The sequence below is a fragment of the Mustela erminea genome, chromosome 6, assembly GCF_009829155.1.
Source record: "Mustela erminea isolate mMusErm1 chromosome 6, mMusErm1.Pri, whole genome shotgun sequence".
Lineage (NCBI taxonomy): Eukaryota > Metazoa > Chordata > Mammalia > Carnivora > Mustelidae > Mustela > Mustela erminea.
Window position 1 is genome coordinate 122,494,464 of NC_045619.1, and position 13,734 is coordinate 122,508,197.

General features: G+C 44.0%; 1 protein-coding gene across 12 annotated transcripts in view; it reads left to right on the plus strand.

Moving 5' to 3' along the window:
* Positions 1 to 13,734, plus strand: part of CACNB2 (calcium voltage-gated channel auxiliary subunit beta 2) — a 377,317-nt gene that overhangs the window by 326,600 nt on the left and 36,983 nt on the right. For all 12 annotated transcript variants that reach the window (XM_032349536.1, XM_032349538.1, XM_032349537.1 and 9 more), the window contains 2 exons: positions 9,519 to 9,641; positions 11,677 to 11,813. In XM_032349536.1, coding sequence (XP_032205427.1) covers positions 9,519 to 9,641; positions 11,677 to 11,813 — 260 coding nt within the window. The remainder of the gene's footprint in view (positions 1 to 9,518; positions 9,642 to 11,676; positions 11,814 to 13,734) is intronic.

The window sequence follows — 13,734 nt, forward strand, 5'->3', positions numbered from 1 at the left end:
TATCCATCGATGGACGCTTAGGTCATTTCCCTGGCTTGGATATTGTAAATGATGCTGCTGGGAACATGGGAGCACGGATATCTCTTCAACATAATATTTTTGTTGTGATGATATAATAGATATTATGCATATATAATATATTCCTTTGGATGTATTCCCAGAAGTAGAACAAAACAGATTTTTTTAAGTTCATTATCTCCCACTTATAATAACTGTGTCCTGATAGCCTCAGGGCTAGTGATTCCAAAAGGTTGAGAAAATATAAAAATGTGCTCCTGCTACAAATTGCAAACGTATCTCCAGCAAAAACCTGTGGGCTCTCATGGGCCTGGCCTCTGGAACACTAATGCAGCTTCCTTGGGCTACGTGAAGAGCAAGACCTCTGCTCCAGAGCTGTGCAGGAACAGCCCCTGCACCTGCTAGCAGGGCTTCTGCACGTGCCTGTGCATGACCAGATTCCGGCCTCATCTCTCAGCATATGACGGCATGATGAAGGACCTTAAGGGAGGCTAGAGGGCGTGAGTCAGAGGAGGAGGAAGAACATTCCGGAAGGTGGAGATGTTGCTTGGCCATCCTTCTGGGTCAACAGGCTGGACTGTAGTGGGGCTAGATTGGGCCTGGGGCAGGCGGTGGTGAAACCGATCTTCAGCGTTCAGCTGTACTTGGAACTCCATGTAGTCATCCGCCAGAAGAATTCTGCCCTGAGACTAGAAAGCGACAAAAACTCTCCAGGCTTCCACGATTGAAACCTAGGCATCGCTGGTGACACAGCAACAGCTGCCACAGGAAAGGGACCTAGAAAAGGAATAGTTCCAAAAGGAATACACTTGCAAAGCAAAGTTAGAATGCTCCCCGGATAAATGTAAGGCCAGTGAAAATCCTCAAAGTTAGTCAAGGAAACATTTTCTCATAGGGAACTTTGCACGACTTTTCTTTATCCTTTCCGGATATAGTATATATATTATAAATTCCTTATGTATATACTCTTTATAGTATATTCCTCATATATATAGTACATTGTACTGGAATAGAATAGCTGTGGTCTCTCCACTCTCCCTGTGCAACCTCCTTTGTGGCATTGTTGAAAGCCACAAACCCACATGTGTTTTAATACCTTAATTCTCTTTGCATAAAAGAGAGCTTTATATGTTGTGGAAAACAGAAGAGAGAAAAGTCATCAACAAATAAACAAAAATCATGATTTGACATTGTTATTGATTTCCTGGACCACAAATCAATTCAAGTGCCAAGAGGCAGAAATACACGAGCTTTACAATAAATGAGCATAGTTCTGTTTTGTTGTTGTCAAGATTTTATTTATTTGAGGGGCGACTGGGTGGCTCAGTGGGTTAAGCCGCTGCCTTCGGCTCGGGTCATGATCTCAGGGTCCTGGGATCGAGTCCCACATCGGGCTCTCTGCTCAGCGGGGAGCCTGCTTCCTCCTCTCTCTCTCTGCCTGTCTCTCTGCCTACTTGTGATCTGTGTCTGTCAAATGAATAAATAAAATCTTTAAAAAAAAAAAAAGATTTTATTTATTTGACAGAAAGAGAGACAGCGAGAGAGGGAATACTAGCAGGGGGAGTGGGAGAGGGAGAAGCAGGTCTCTCACTGAGCAGGGAGCCCGATGCAGGGTTCAATCCCAGGACCCTGAGATCATGACCTGAGGGTAAGGTAGATGCTTAACCGACTGAGCCACTCAGGTGCCCCAGTGCCCGTAGTTCTAAGACATGAAACTGCACAGTGTTACCTCTTTGTGTGTGTGTGTGTGTGTGCGTGTGTGTGTGTGTGTGTGTTTTCTTTTTCTTTAAATGAACTAAATGACACTACAAGGCAGACTTTGGCCTGATTTTTTTTTTTTACCTCTTTCTGTCCCAATTTTTGAGCATTTTGTAAAATACAATTTTCAAGAGTTTTGAATTTCACACAGACATGTAAGTGCTCTGAAATTGCCCTCAATGCACCCCTTTGAATGAAAGGCAGCCTAAAGCTGCAGAAAGTTTGGGCTTTAGAATGAGATCATTGGGTTTAAATATTCCCCCATTATTTGTGGCCTAGGAGAACTTTTTCGAGCTTCACTTCCTCTCCCGGGAAAACCAGTGGTTGGTGGGATTCAATGAAACGTGCCAGTCTCTGCATAACACACAGCATGCTACCCAGACGTCCCCGAGTCGTAGTTCTTATAGTGTGATTATAAATCGTGCTCAGTACAAGATGAAGAAGGGCATGGAAGAGAGGAGAGGAATTGCTTTACACCTGTATTATTTATTCATCTCCCTTTTCACACATATTTGGAAACAGACCGGAGAGGGGTACTATGGTGAAATGATACAGCCTTTTGAAATAGCTCTTGCTTACTCGTCTGGGTGGTGAGATGCTCTACTCTTCTACAGATTGGTACTTACTGAGCTTTAGTTCACAAGCTGAAGTGTGCAGACTTTTAACTTCTGTGATCCGAAAAGGCAACTACAAGGAACAAGAGGGTTTTACCAACCCCTTTACGCCGTGGAGCAGACGGTGGTTAGAAGGTACCAGAAAAAGGGCAAAGGAATCCATCATCCTTGTTATGTGGGCACGGGAGTGAGAAGCAGAGACTCGTAGGCTAGTGTGGCCCCCACTTCACGTGGCTTCCAGGGCCACAGGACAAGTGAGCCAGGAATCCAGGTAGGGGGAGACAGCGTCGCCAGACCCCAGCTATGGCACTGGCCTGCGAAAGAAAGTTCTTACACAGCATTAATGAGGTCGGAAGCAAGTGGAATTAAGGAGCACATGGTCTCCCAATCAGTTTATTATCCCAGTGATTCTGTAGAGGAGGGTGATTCCAGACCTCATTCTCAGTTGGGATTTAAGTGCTTTTCCACACTAGTCCTACTAGGACCCTCCCTAGGGCGGAGGGCCTTGCTTCCCTACATTCCTCTCTAGCCATGACCGAGTCTTTCAGGCAGACCTTTGAGGCCCTGGGGTTAGAGAGTGGGTGAGGGGGGACTTGAGGGGAGTCTGCAGACGGGCAGGGCCTGTTACTTTTGGTCCAGAGGCCTGGTCCAGCCTTGATTCCCTCAAGGCCCAGAGCAGGGAGGGGTCCGGCATGTGTGACAGCTCTGGCTCAGTCTGTCCCCACTGTCCTCTGTCCTGGTTGCGCGGGAGACCCCGTAGGGCCCGGGCATCCTGCCTTCTGTTTGCTCTTGCTTTTCAGGCCTGCGCCTTACCTTAGGAAGGTGGGTAGAAAAAGGGAAAGTAAACCGCGGCTGTGAGAGGGAACAAGGCAGAGAGGCCCGAATGAGGAGAGGAGGAAGTCCTGTGTGGACCCTACAGCCAGCCAGCCTGAAATGCAGGTGCCCACTGAAAGCAGAATGTGTTTGATTTAAAAAAAAAAAAAAAAAAAAATGGTTTCATGGGATAAACATTCAAAGATTCCTTAAGCCATGGTCCCTTGGGACTTGAAATTGGTTAAAGAAATAAATGCCTCGGGCGCCTGGGTGGCTCAGTGGGTTAAGCCGCTGCCTTCGGCTCAGGTCATGATCTCAGGGTCCTGGGATCGAGTCCCGCATCGGGCTCTCTGCTCGGCAGTGAGCCTGCTTCCTCCTCTCTCTCTCTCTCTCTCTCTGCCTGCCTGCCTCTCTGCCTACTTGTGATCTCTCTGTGTCAAATAAATAAATAAAATCTTTAAAAAAAAAAAAAAAAAGAAAGAAAGAAATGCCTCTGACTGAGGACTATGGAAGAAAATCAGAATTAAAGAGATAGGATGGTGCAAGCCAACAGATCTGGGGAGGCCGTACCATGTTCTCATGTCCAAGACAGTATGCAAGAACGCACGCTGGAGAAAACCATCTTGAATGTAATCACCATTTAACGTTGCAACGTAGGGCAGGCCCTCAACTGTCTTAACTAGCGTGGTCTGAGGAGTGTCACGGGGAAGAGCACAGACGAAACCATTCGTGTAGGGCCTTAAAAGATGGGTGAGCAAGGGCAAACATTTATTTAGATAAGGCATTTATTGTGGTGTATAGCAAGTGCCTGTTTATTTTTTATTATGATTTTTTAAACTAGTTAATTTATTTATTTTAGAGAGACAGGGTTCACAGGGAGAAGAGCAAAGGAGAAAGAAGAGGGGGAAAGATCTCCAGCAGATTCCCTGCTGAGTCCAGAGCCTGATGCGGGGCTCGATCCCACGACCCTGCGATCGTGACTGGAGCCGAGTCCAAGAGTCAGACGCTTAACTGACTGAGCCACCCAGATGCCCTACAAAAGCCTATTTATTGAGCACTCTCTATTCCGGACACTGGGCTGGTCTTGTGCATGCATTTTTTATGGGGTTGGGTTTTTGAGGGGAGGTAGGGCGGTTGGTGGTGGTTAGACCCACATATAACTGAGATCAAATGGTATTTGCCTTTGTCTCACTTAGCATAACGCCCGGGGAGTCCGTGCAAGTCATCACAAATTGCAGGATTTCCTATACCTCGTGATGCACATTTTCTGAAATCTCATAATCACGCTGCCATATTGGTGTTATTACTCTCATTTTAGCCATGAAGAAACATGGCTCAGTGAGGGTAAGAGGTAGGCCCAGGTTGCTCACCTGGTAAATGGCAGAATCAAAGCTCAAATCCAGACCCATTTAAAATGCCCTGCTCTAGGGGCACCTAGGTGGCTCAGTGGGTTAAAACCTCTGCCTTCAGCTCAGGTCCTGATCCCAGGTTCCTGGGATCGAGCCCCACATCGGGCTCTCTGCTCAGCAGGGAGCCTGCTCCCCCTCCCATCCCCCGCGCCTGCCTCTCTGGCCACTCGTGATCTCTCTGTCAAATAAATAAATAAAATCTTTTAAAAAAAAAAATGCCCTGCTCTTGAACCCATTCGAACAGAATTGATGTGGGAAATGGCTTCGATGTAGTAGGAGTGCTGCTTGAATTAGAGCTGAAAGGAGTTCAGGGAACCAAAGGCAACATCGTCATTTGGCCCTTTGGGTTTGCATCTCGGGGTCTTTTCCTCTTATTTTGATAAAAGCTTTTTTCCTCCTCTTCATTTTAACTGTTGTCCATTCCGATTTTAGAAACATAGTTCCTGGGCGCCTGGGTGGCTCAGTGGGTTAAGCCGCTGCCTTCGGCTCAGGTCATGATCTCAGGGTCCTGGGATCGAGTCCCACATCGGGCTCTCTGCTCAGCAGGGAGCCTGCTTCCTCCTCTCTCTCTCTCTGCCTGCCTCTCTGCCTACTTGTGATCTCGGTCTGTCAAATAAATAAATAAAACCTTAAAAAACAAAAGAAAAAGAAAGAAAGAAACATAGTTCCTGTAGTAGAGACACTGAGGGCCGGGATTCTTCTGTGTCTTTCCTCCTTGCACGTTGATACAGCAGATTCCCATCTATAGCTCCGCATCTAATGCTGGCACTGTGGGTTACAGGACATGAGCCAGAGAAGGAAGAACATTCTGTATTGATGTCTTAGACAATCAGAACATAAAATTATTATCTGTGGCCCCTGCCATTATATGCTAGCCTTCCCCACACCTTCAGTGTTTCTGTTTCTCAGTGTTTCCTCTCCTGGGATTCCAGTCTTTGAAAAGTTAATGCATACAAGACATGAGATTTTTCATAGGGTCATCTGTACAGTTGTACATTTAAAATTTTTGTCTTCTAATGGTGAAAACACATTATGTGACGCTTAAACTCTATATCCTCCAAGGAATAAAAAGACCTTGAGAGAAATGAGAGAGCTCATGCTAACATTAAAAAAAAAAAAAAAAAATCTTGGATCTACATTTTTGTGATCTGACTCTCCTGAATAATGGAAAGATCTATTCAAGAAAATCCTATTTTTAGCAGTAAAACCAAGTCTGATTAAGACTATGTCTTCTTTTAAAGGGCACCATCATATACGGCTGGTTGCAGTTTAAAATGGTGCCCATTTGGACGGTAGTTTGGAATAGAATTTAAGAAGGCCTTGCTAACTCATGGCTTACTCATGCTACCTCTGGGAATCTGTCCCAAGGAAAGAATTCTAAATAGAAAGAGGCTTTTTGTATAAAGATTTTTCAAAGTAGAATATTTATCAGTGAAAAAAACTTATAAACCTACATAGCAAAAAAGGTGAATGGTTGGAATAATTTTTTAAGTGGTAGATTTAAAAAGCATATCGCATAAATAGTATATTACTTTAAACACTGGCTAAAAGTGAAATATGATTGTAGGTGTGGGAGTAAAATCTATTATATTTAAGGAAGTTTCAAGAAAAAATGGAAGCACCATCACTTTATCAGGGATTGTGTTTGACAAAAATAGACTCAAAATGGATGAAAGACTTAAATGTGAGACAGGAACCTGTCAAAATCCTAGAGGAGAACACAGGCAGCAACCTCTGTGACCTCAACCGCAGCATCTTCTTGCTAGACATGTCTCCAGAGGCAAGGGAAACAAAGGCAAAAATGAACTATTGGGACTTCATCAGGATAAAAAGCTCTTACACAGCAAAGGGGAAATAGTTGAGAAGACCAAAGACAACCAACAAATGGGTAAAGATATTTGCAAATGTCTTAACAGGTAAAGGGTTAGTATCCAAAAATCTGTAAAGAACTATCAAACTCAACACCCAAACAACAAATAATCCAGTCAAGAAATGGGCAGAGGACATGAAAAGACATTTCTGCAAAGAAGACATCCAAATGGCCAACAGACACATGAAAAAATGCTCAACGTCGCTCAGCATCAGGGAAATACAAATCAAAACCACAATGAGATACCACCTCACACCAGTCAGAATGGCTAAAACTAAGTCAGGAAACGACAGATGTTGGTGAAGATGTGGAGAAAGGGGAACCCTCTTACAGCGTTGGTGGGAATGCAAGCTGGTGCAACCACTCTGGAAAACAGTATGGAGGTTCCTCAAAAACTTGAAAATAAAGCTGCCCTATGACCCAGCAATTGTACTAGTAGGTATTTACCCCAAATGTAGTGATCCGAAGAGGCACCTGTTTCCAGTGATTATAGCAGCAACGTCCACAGTAGCCGAACTATGGAAAGAGCCCAGATGTCCATTGACATGAGTGGATAGACGATGTGTTATCTACATACAGTGGAATACTATGCAGCCATCAAAAATGAAATCTTGCATTTGCAACAACATGGTTGGAACTGGAAGGTATTGAATGAAATAAGTCAATTGAAGAAAGATAACTGTATGATCTCATGCTGAATTTAAGAAACAAAACTAGGATCAGAGGGGAATGGAGGGAAAAATAAAACAAGATGAAACCAGAGAGGGAGACAAACCATAATAGACTCTTAATCATAGGAAACAAACCGAGGCCTGCTGGAGGGGAAGCAGGATGGGGAGGTGGGTTAACTGGGTGGTGGACATGAAGGAGGGCATGTGATGTCATGAACACTAGGTTTTATAGAAGACTGATGAATATCACCGAACTCTACCTCTGGAACTAATAATACACTATATGTTAGTTAATTGGATTTAAATTTTTAAAAATAACAATTTTTTAAAAAAGGATTGTGTTTCAGTGGTAGAATTTTTTTTTTAAAAAGGATGGTATTTCAGTGGAAGAACTTTTTTAAAAAAAGGATTGTGTTTCAGTGGTAGAATTATGGGCTTTTTAAAAAGTCTCTATTTCCGGGCACCAGGGTAGCTCAGTTGGTTAAGCATCTGCCTTTGGCTCAGGTCATGATATTAGGGTCCTGGAATCCGTCCCAGATTAGTTGCCTTGCTCAGCAGGGAGCCTGCTTCTCCCTCTGCCTGCCACTCCCCCTTCTTGTGTACACGCTTCTTCTTTGTCTGACAAATAAATGAATAAAATCTTTTTTTTTTTAAAGATTTTATTCATTTATTTGACAGACAGCACAGGTAGGTAGAGAGACAGGCAGAGAGAGAGGAAGGGAAGCAGGCTCCTCACTGAGCAGAGAGCCTGATGCCGGGCTCGATCCCAGGACCCTGGAATCATGACCTGAGCCAAAGGCAGAAGCTTTAACCCACTGAGCCACCCAGGTGCCCCAATAAAATCTTTTTTTTTTTTTAAGATTTTTTTTTTTTTTTAATTTGACAGAGAGAGAGATCACAAGTAGGCAGAGAGGCAGGCAGAGGGGGAGGGGGAAGCAGGCTCTCCACTGAGCAGAGAGCCCAATGCAGGGCTTGATCCCAGGATCCTGAGATCATGACCAGAGTCTAAGGCAGAGGCTTAACCCACTGAGCCACCCAGGTGCCCCAATAAAATCTTTTTTTTTTTTTTTTTAAGTCCCTATTTCCATTCAAGGAAAAAACACCATTGTCATTAAAGATCATAGTGGATACCAAGAATCAAATTTCCTGTATTATGTCCCCTTTATGTCTACTGTGCTCTTGTGCAGAATGTGGTAGCCTTTCTCAGTCTGCATATTGTGGATGGATCTAATTTCTTGGCTCTTAGCTTGGTCCTCAACCCAGAAACAGTCCCATGGAACTGATTAACTGTGGAAAATTTGGAAATAAAGAGGGGCTCTTATTCCAAATCCCCATTTTTCGACCCTGACAAGCCAGGCCAAAGAAGAGCTCCTTCAAAAGGGAGAAACTACTTGGAAAATGTCCACGTGTCCACAATGTAAAGAAACACAATGCCAGTTAAACAATACCTCTTTTCACCATTTCTGCGCTTACCTGTTTTTTCACCTTGTATCTAAATAGGAATTGCCTAGACAGAAGACAAATACTTAACCTGTGAATTTGCTAAGCGTCAAATAATGAAGGATGGCTTCATTCATGTGACCATCTTCAATGGCTGATGGAACTCAAGGAGGAAGACTAATAGAATTAAAGGTCACTGATGGGCACCTGGGTGGCTCCGTTGATTAGGTGGCCAACTCTTGGTTTTGGCTCAGGTCATGATTTCAGGGTTGTGAGATCAAGCCCTGCATCAGGCTCTGCACTCAGTGTGGAGTCTTCTTGAGACTCTCTCCTCTCCTTATGCCCCTCCCTGCAGCTCTCTCTCTCAAATAAGTCTTTAAAAAAAAAATTTAAAGGTCATCGTTATCATAATTCCCTGCAACCATGAATTAGACATATTCTCTGGCTATTTTTTCACCCCAGACACTGTACTTCCTAGAATTATGTCATGAATTATTCATTGAAGTAGTTGTTTGGGGGTGGGAGTGGCAGGTACTAGGTCTTTCTTCACTGAGCCCAAAGAAGAAGGAGCATTTTATTCTTCTGTGTGTGTCTCCTGATTTCCAGTGGCTACAGGCTGTTACGTTGTAAACACATATTTCTGGACTTCATCTTCACCTTCATTACTTTTCGTGCCTTCAAAGAGAGCAGTGGCCTTTTTCCCTGGTTCAGAGTTGGGTGGTTTGCGGCACAGAGCGCAAAGATTTCCCGCGCGGTGAACACTAACATGCTGTTTTGTGATAAAGGACACAGGTGGAAGAAAACTACGCCAGCAGATATTTGGTGTATGCTGGTTGGGATCATGGGGAGAAGAAAGAGGAGCTCGGTTGTTTCTTTTTCTTCATTTTTTTTTTTAACCTTTTTCTCCCTTTCTTTTCCCTCTTAGACAAAGCCCGTTGCATTTGCTGTTCGGACAAATGTTAGCTATAGTGCAGTCCACGAAGATGACGTCCCGGTGCCAGGCATGGCCATCTCCTTCGAAGCAAAAGATTTTCTGCATGTTAAGGAAGTAAGGAAAAGGATTGGAATTTCTACCCGCATTAAGTTTTCACCTCAAGACATCGTTTCTTCTCTCTTATTGCTGTGACATAGCATGGCGTGCCCCCCTACCCCCGATGTGTGTAACACCCGCGGATACAATACCGCTTAACCTTTTCTAATATAAATGTAACCTTTTTAAAGAAGAAAGAACTCACAGGTGTCTTGCATGAACTTCAGGGCTCCCCTGGGCTCTGTGACCCAGAAATTGGGAATTACTGGACTAGATGATCCTTTTTTATGCATAACCTGTGCTCTTTCTTTTTTAATTTTTAACCTTGGCTGTGTGTCGTTTCCCCCTCACGTCTATCACAAGTTTAACCATCTGGGGAGGCTTGATAATACCTAGAGCTCACGATTTCACCTCTCTGCTGACAATGCCTGAACGCAGACCACAATGCCTGGACCCTCCTTGGGTGGTAAATGTCTGCAGTGGAAGGGAGAATGTAGGCATTGGAGCCACTGAGGCAAGGAGTAGCGAGCAGGACACTCCCTTTATCTCCGTGCCGAAAGTCTCCACCTGTCAGTAAACGATGACTCACCTCCATCCCCTGGGAAAATGCACCCTTAATTAAGGTTGATTTTGGATCAACATTTATCAAATGCCTGCTGTGCAGAACATGGTATGAAAAGAGCAGAAATTCCCCCTGAATGATGTTCACGGTGTGTGAGTGTGAGGCTTCCTTGGACCCGCAGGAATGAGACCTGGAGCAACTTGCACCTGAGGGATGATATGTCACGAGGAGCGCATGTAAATTCCAGGGCTCCCTGTGATGCGGCTCTAAGTAAAGGAGATGACGGCTGCCGGCTACAAGAGCCCAGAGTAAACTCACATAACAAAAATGTATTAAAAAATAAAGCCATCCTCTAAAACTGTTTGGTAAAGAGGTAGAAAGGTACAGTTTTGGCTCAAATATGTTTTTATGTATGTAAGGGGAAAAAAAAGCCTGGAGAATTTATTATTTTTTGAGGATTTTATTTATTTATTAGAAAGAGAGACCAGGAGCAGGGAGTTGGGGGGACTGAGCAAGGGCAGAAGTGGAGGGAGTAGCAGATGCCCCCCCACCCCCGAACAGGGACCCCGATGTGGGACTCGATCATGACCTGAGCCGAAGGCAGACACTTACCCGACTGAGCCACCCAGGCACCAAGCCTGGAGAATATAGAGCCTACCATTTCATTAACTTTTAAGAAAGAGATACGAATACTGGGTGGGAAGGAAAGGTAGAAAATGTTGTCAGAATTAATGACGTGCCTGGAATCGGACTTTACAACAGGAAGTTAGGTTAACCTGTGGTCCCCTCCTGATGGCTTAAGCTTGCTGCTTAAAGAGAGATCTCTTTTCTACCATGGAAGAAAAAGAAAAACAGAGTGGCCCTTCTTTGAAATGTTCAAGAACAGACTGGAAAGCTACCAGTCAACTGAGAGACGTGAGACCAAATCGTAAAGACTTAGGATAAATATTCCATCGGCAAGAGAGAAATTGTCAGCATCCACATGAGTGGAGAACTCCTCTCTGAACCCCGTGCCATGGGAATTAGAAGCCTGTTTGTACAGAGGGACATTTTGCTCTGACATAAGATATTTCAGGTAGATTTCAGTGTTTATCGACCACTCTTAGTACGTTTAAGTAATCTGATTATGGAAGAGGCGTCTGTCACACACTCCTTCCTAATGGTCTCTTGGTAGGAAGGAACCAGGGGAGGTGATCCTTTAAGAGCCTCGCTGGAATTCAGGCTAGTCTCAAAGCAGTAGCGGGAAAGAGAAGGAAGGGTCCAGCCTGCCTTCCGAGATCGCTGAGCTCACTGACAATACTTCCCTCGTACATGCTCAACCATGAAACCAGTAGAGTATCTTCAGTTGTGATGTTGAGGTGTAGTTTACCGTAATTGCCATAATACCTTCTCCACCGAAAACAGTTAACATAGACATAAACCATAACATAGACATAAAACAATTAACATATTCTGTGCACTGATGGCAAACAAATTTGATTTTGTGTCTAGAAATTTAACAATGACTGGTGGATAGGGCGATTGGTGAAAGAAGGCTGTGAAATCGGATTCATCCCAAGCCCAGTGAAACTAGAAAATATGAGGCTGCAGCATGAACAGAGAGCCAAGCAAGGGAAATTCTACTCCAGGTATGAGAAAAACCGCGTTTGTGTAAAAGTCTACATTATTACATGGTCAATTGTGTCTTCGTGTTGTCTGTGTCCCACAGTATTTATTACACGTTGAAAAGCGGACTCGCGATATGGTTTAGTGATGGCATCCTAGCGTCTGATTTTCATCCTATTTGGGAAAGAATCAGATTAATTGTTCTCCTTAAGAACGAGGCATCAAGTATTAAATCTGGGCTTCATTGCGGACGTTGTTCTCAAGTCCTAATCTCTTACTGAAAACGTTCTGGCCCTGAGCAGGCTTGGTGACTAAGCCGAGTGTCGCTAGCTGCCTGGCGGGGTGGGGAGGCGTTTCAGACATAACGGTCTTGGACATCGCTGGCCAAGAGCAGGTCTTGGGATCTGTGCATTCTATCCTCACTTGGGAAACTTGAGTTTTCAGTTCTACGCACTCTGCTGTGCACTTCAGGGTTGAAACCCAGTATGAAACCAGTTAAAACCGCCTTTGGCGATAGCAACTGAATGAGTTATGAATACACTGGGGCTGAGTAATCCTTCCTAAGAGTCTTGCAGTTGTGTGCCCCTCCGTAAAAGCAGCCCTGGAAGGCCAAGAAGAATTCCCTCAGACATGGAGTGAATTTGAAATTGAACAGTATGTAGACACGTCTGAGAACACAGCCTGCTCCTCCCTGGGAGACGGGATGTGAGCAGCTAGGTTCTGTTTTCTCTAGCTTCGATTTTGTTTGTTTCTCTAATGCTGCAAAATCCTTTGTCGTCAAAGGTAATACTTTAGCATTAGCAAGAATTTTATTTATTTATTTATTTTTTGGTCAAGCATCAGCAGTAAGTGAAATAGAAAATCATTTTTGGTTTGGACCAACCATCTTCTTTAGTATCTTGTGAACTGTCGGGTTCTTTTAGTTCAGATGCATCTCCTCCTCCCTTTCTGGAGACTTCGTCCCCATATTTGGCTCTCCTGAAGCCCTAGGTTATTGGCAGCTGTCAGACTGAGACGCATGTAGTCCCACAGAAGTCAATCCGGGCAGATCAACAGAGCATGAGCAGCTGACTTGTGGGGTGTTGAAGGTCTGATTCTATTCGTACAATTTCCAGTGTTCTCTGGCTTTATTGGGTCTTCTTCTGTTCTCTGTATGGATACTGGTATCTCAGTACTAGCTAATAAAATCTCATAATGTGGAAAATTTTCTATTTCCATGGGATATAGATATTGCCGTTTTCAATTTGGTGGTATATAGGTGGTTGGGGTTTGATGTTATCTCAGGGGATGCTCGTGTTGTCTTTATTTGTTAAGGATAATTCGGCATTTTCAAGAGTTTTCCTGGTGAAGTAAGTTTAGGGTAATACTAGCTAATAGGGAAATTACTTTGAGGATTTTTCGGAGCCTTTATTTTTTTTTTAATGATTTTATTCATTTATTTGAGATAGAGAGAGAGAGAAAGAGAGCAGGGAGCAGGGGCAGAGGGAAAGGGAGAAGCAGGCTCCCCACTGATCAGGGAGCCTGATGCAGGACTGAATCCCAGGACCCTAAGATCATGACCTGAGCCAAAGGCAATCGCTTAACAGGCTGAGCCACCCAGGCGCCCCTTTTCTGAGCCTTTACTATATCAGTGTATACTGTGCCTCTGGGCACTGGGATGGGGATATTTTTCGTGTATATACTAAAATTATTTTAAATCTTCCTTCGTTCATGTCTTTGGAATAGTGTTCTGCAGAATGTAATATGGAAAATTACGGATGGGTTTTCTCAGAGATACACTTCTATATCTTTCTCTGCTTATTCATGTACAAACCAAGAAGGGAGAGCTACTTCCCAAAGCGTAGGAAGGGAGATATTATGGCCAAAATTGTCAGGGAAGCACGGTTTCCTCTGCTTCCCATGTGGTCATCCCTGGGCTGATGGGAGTCATTGGCTCAGCTTTGA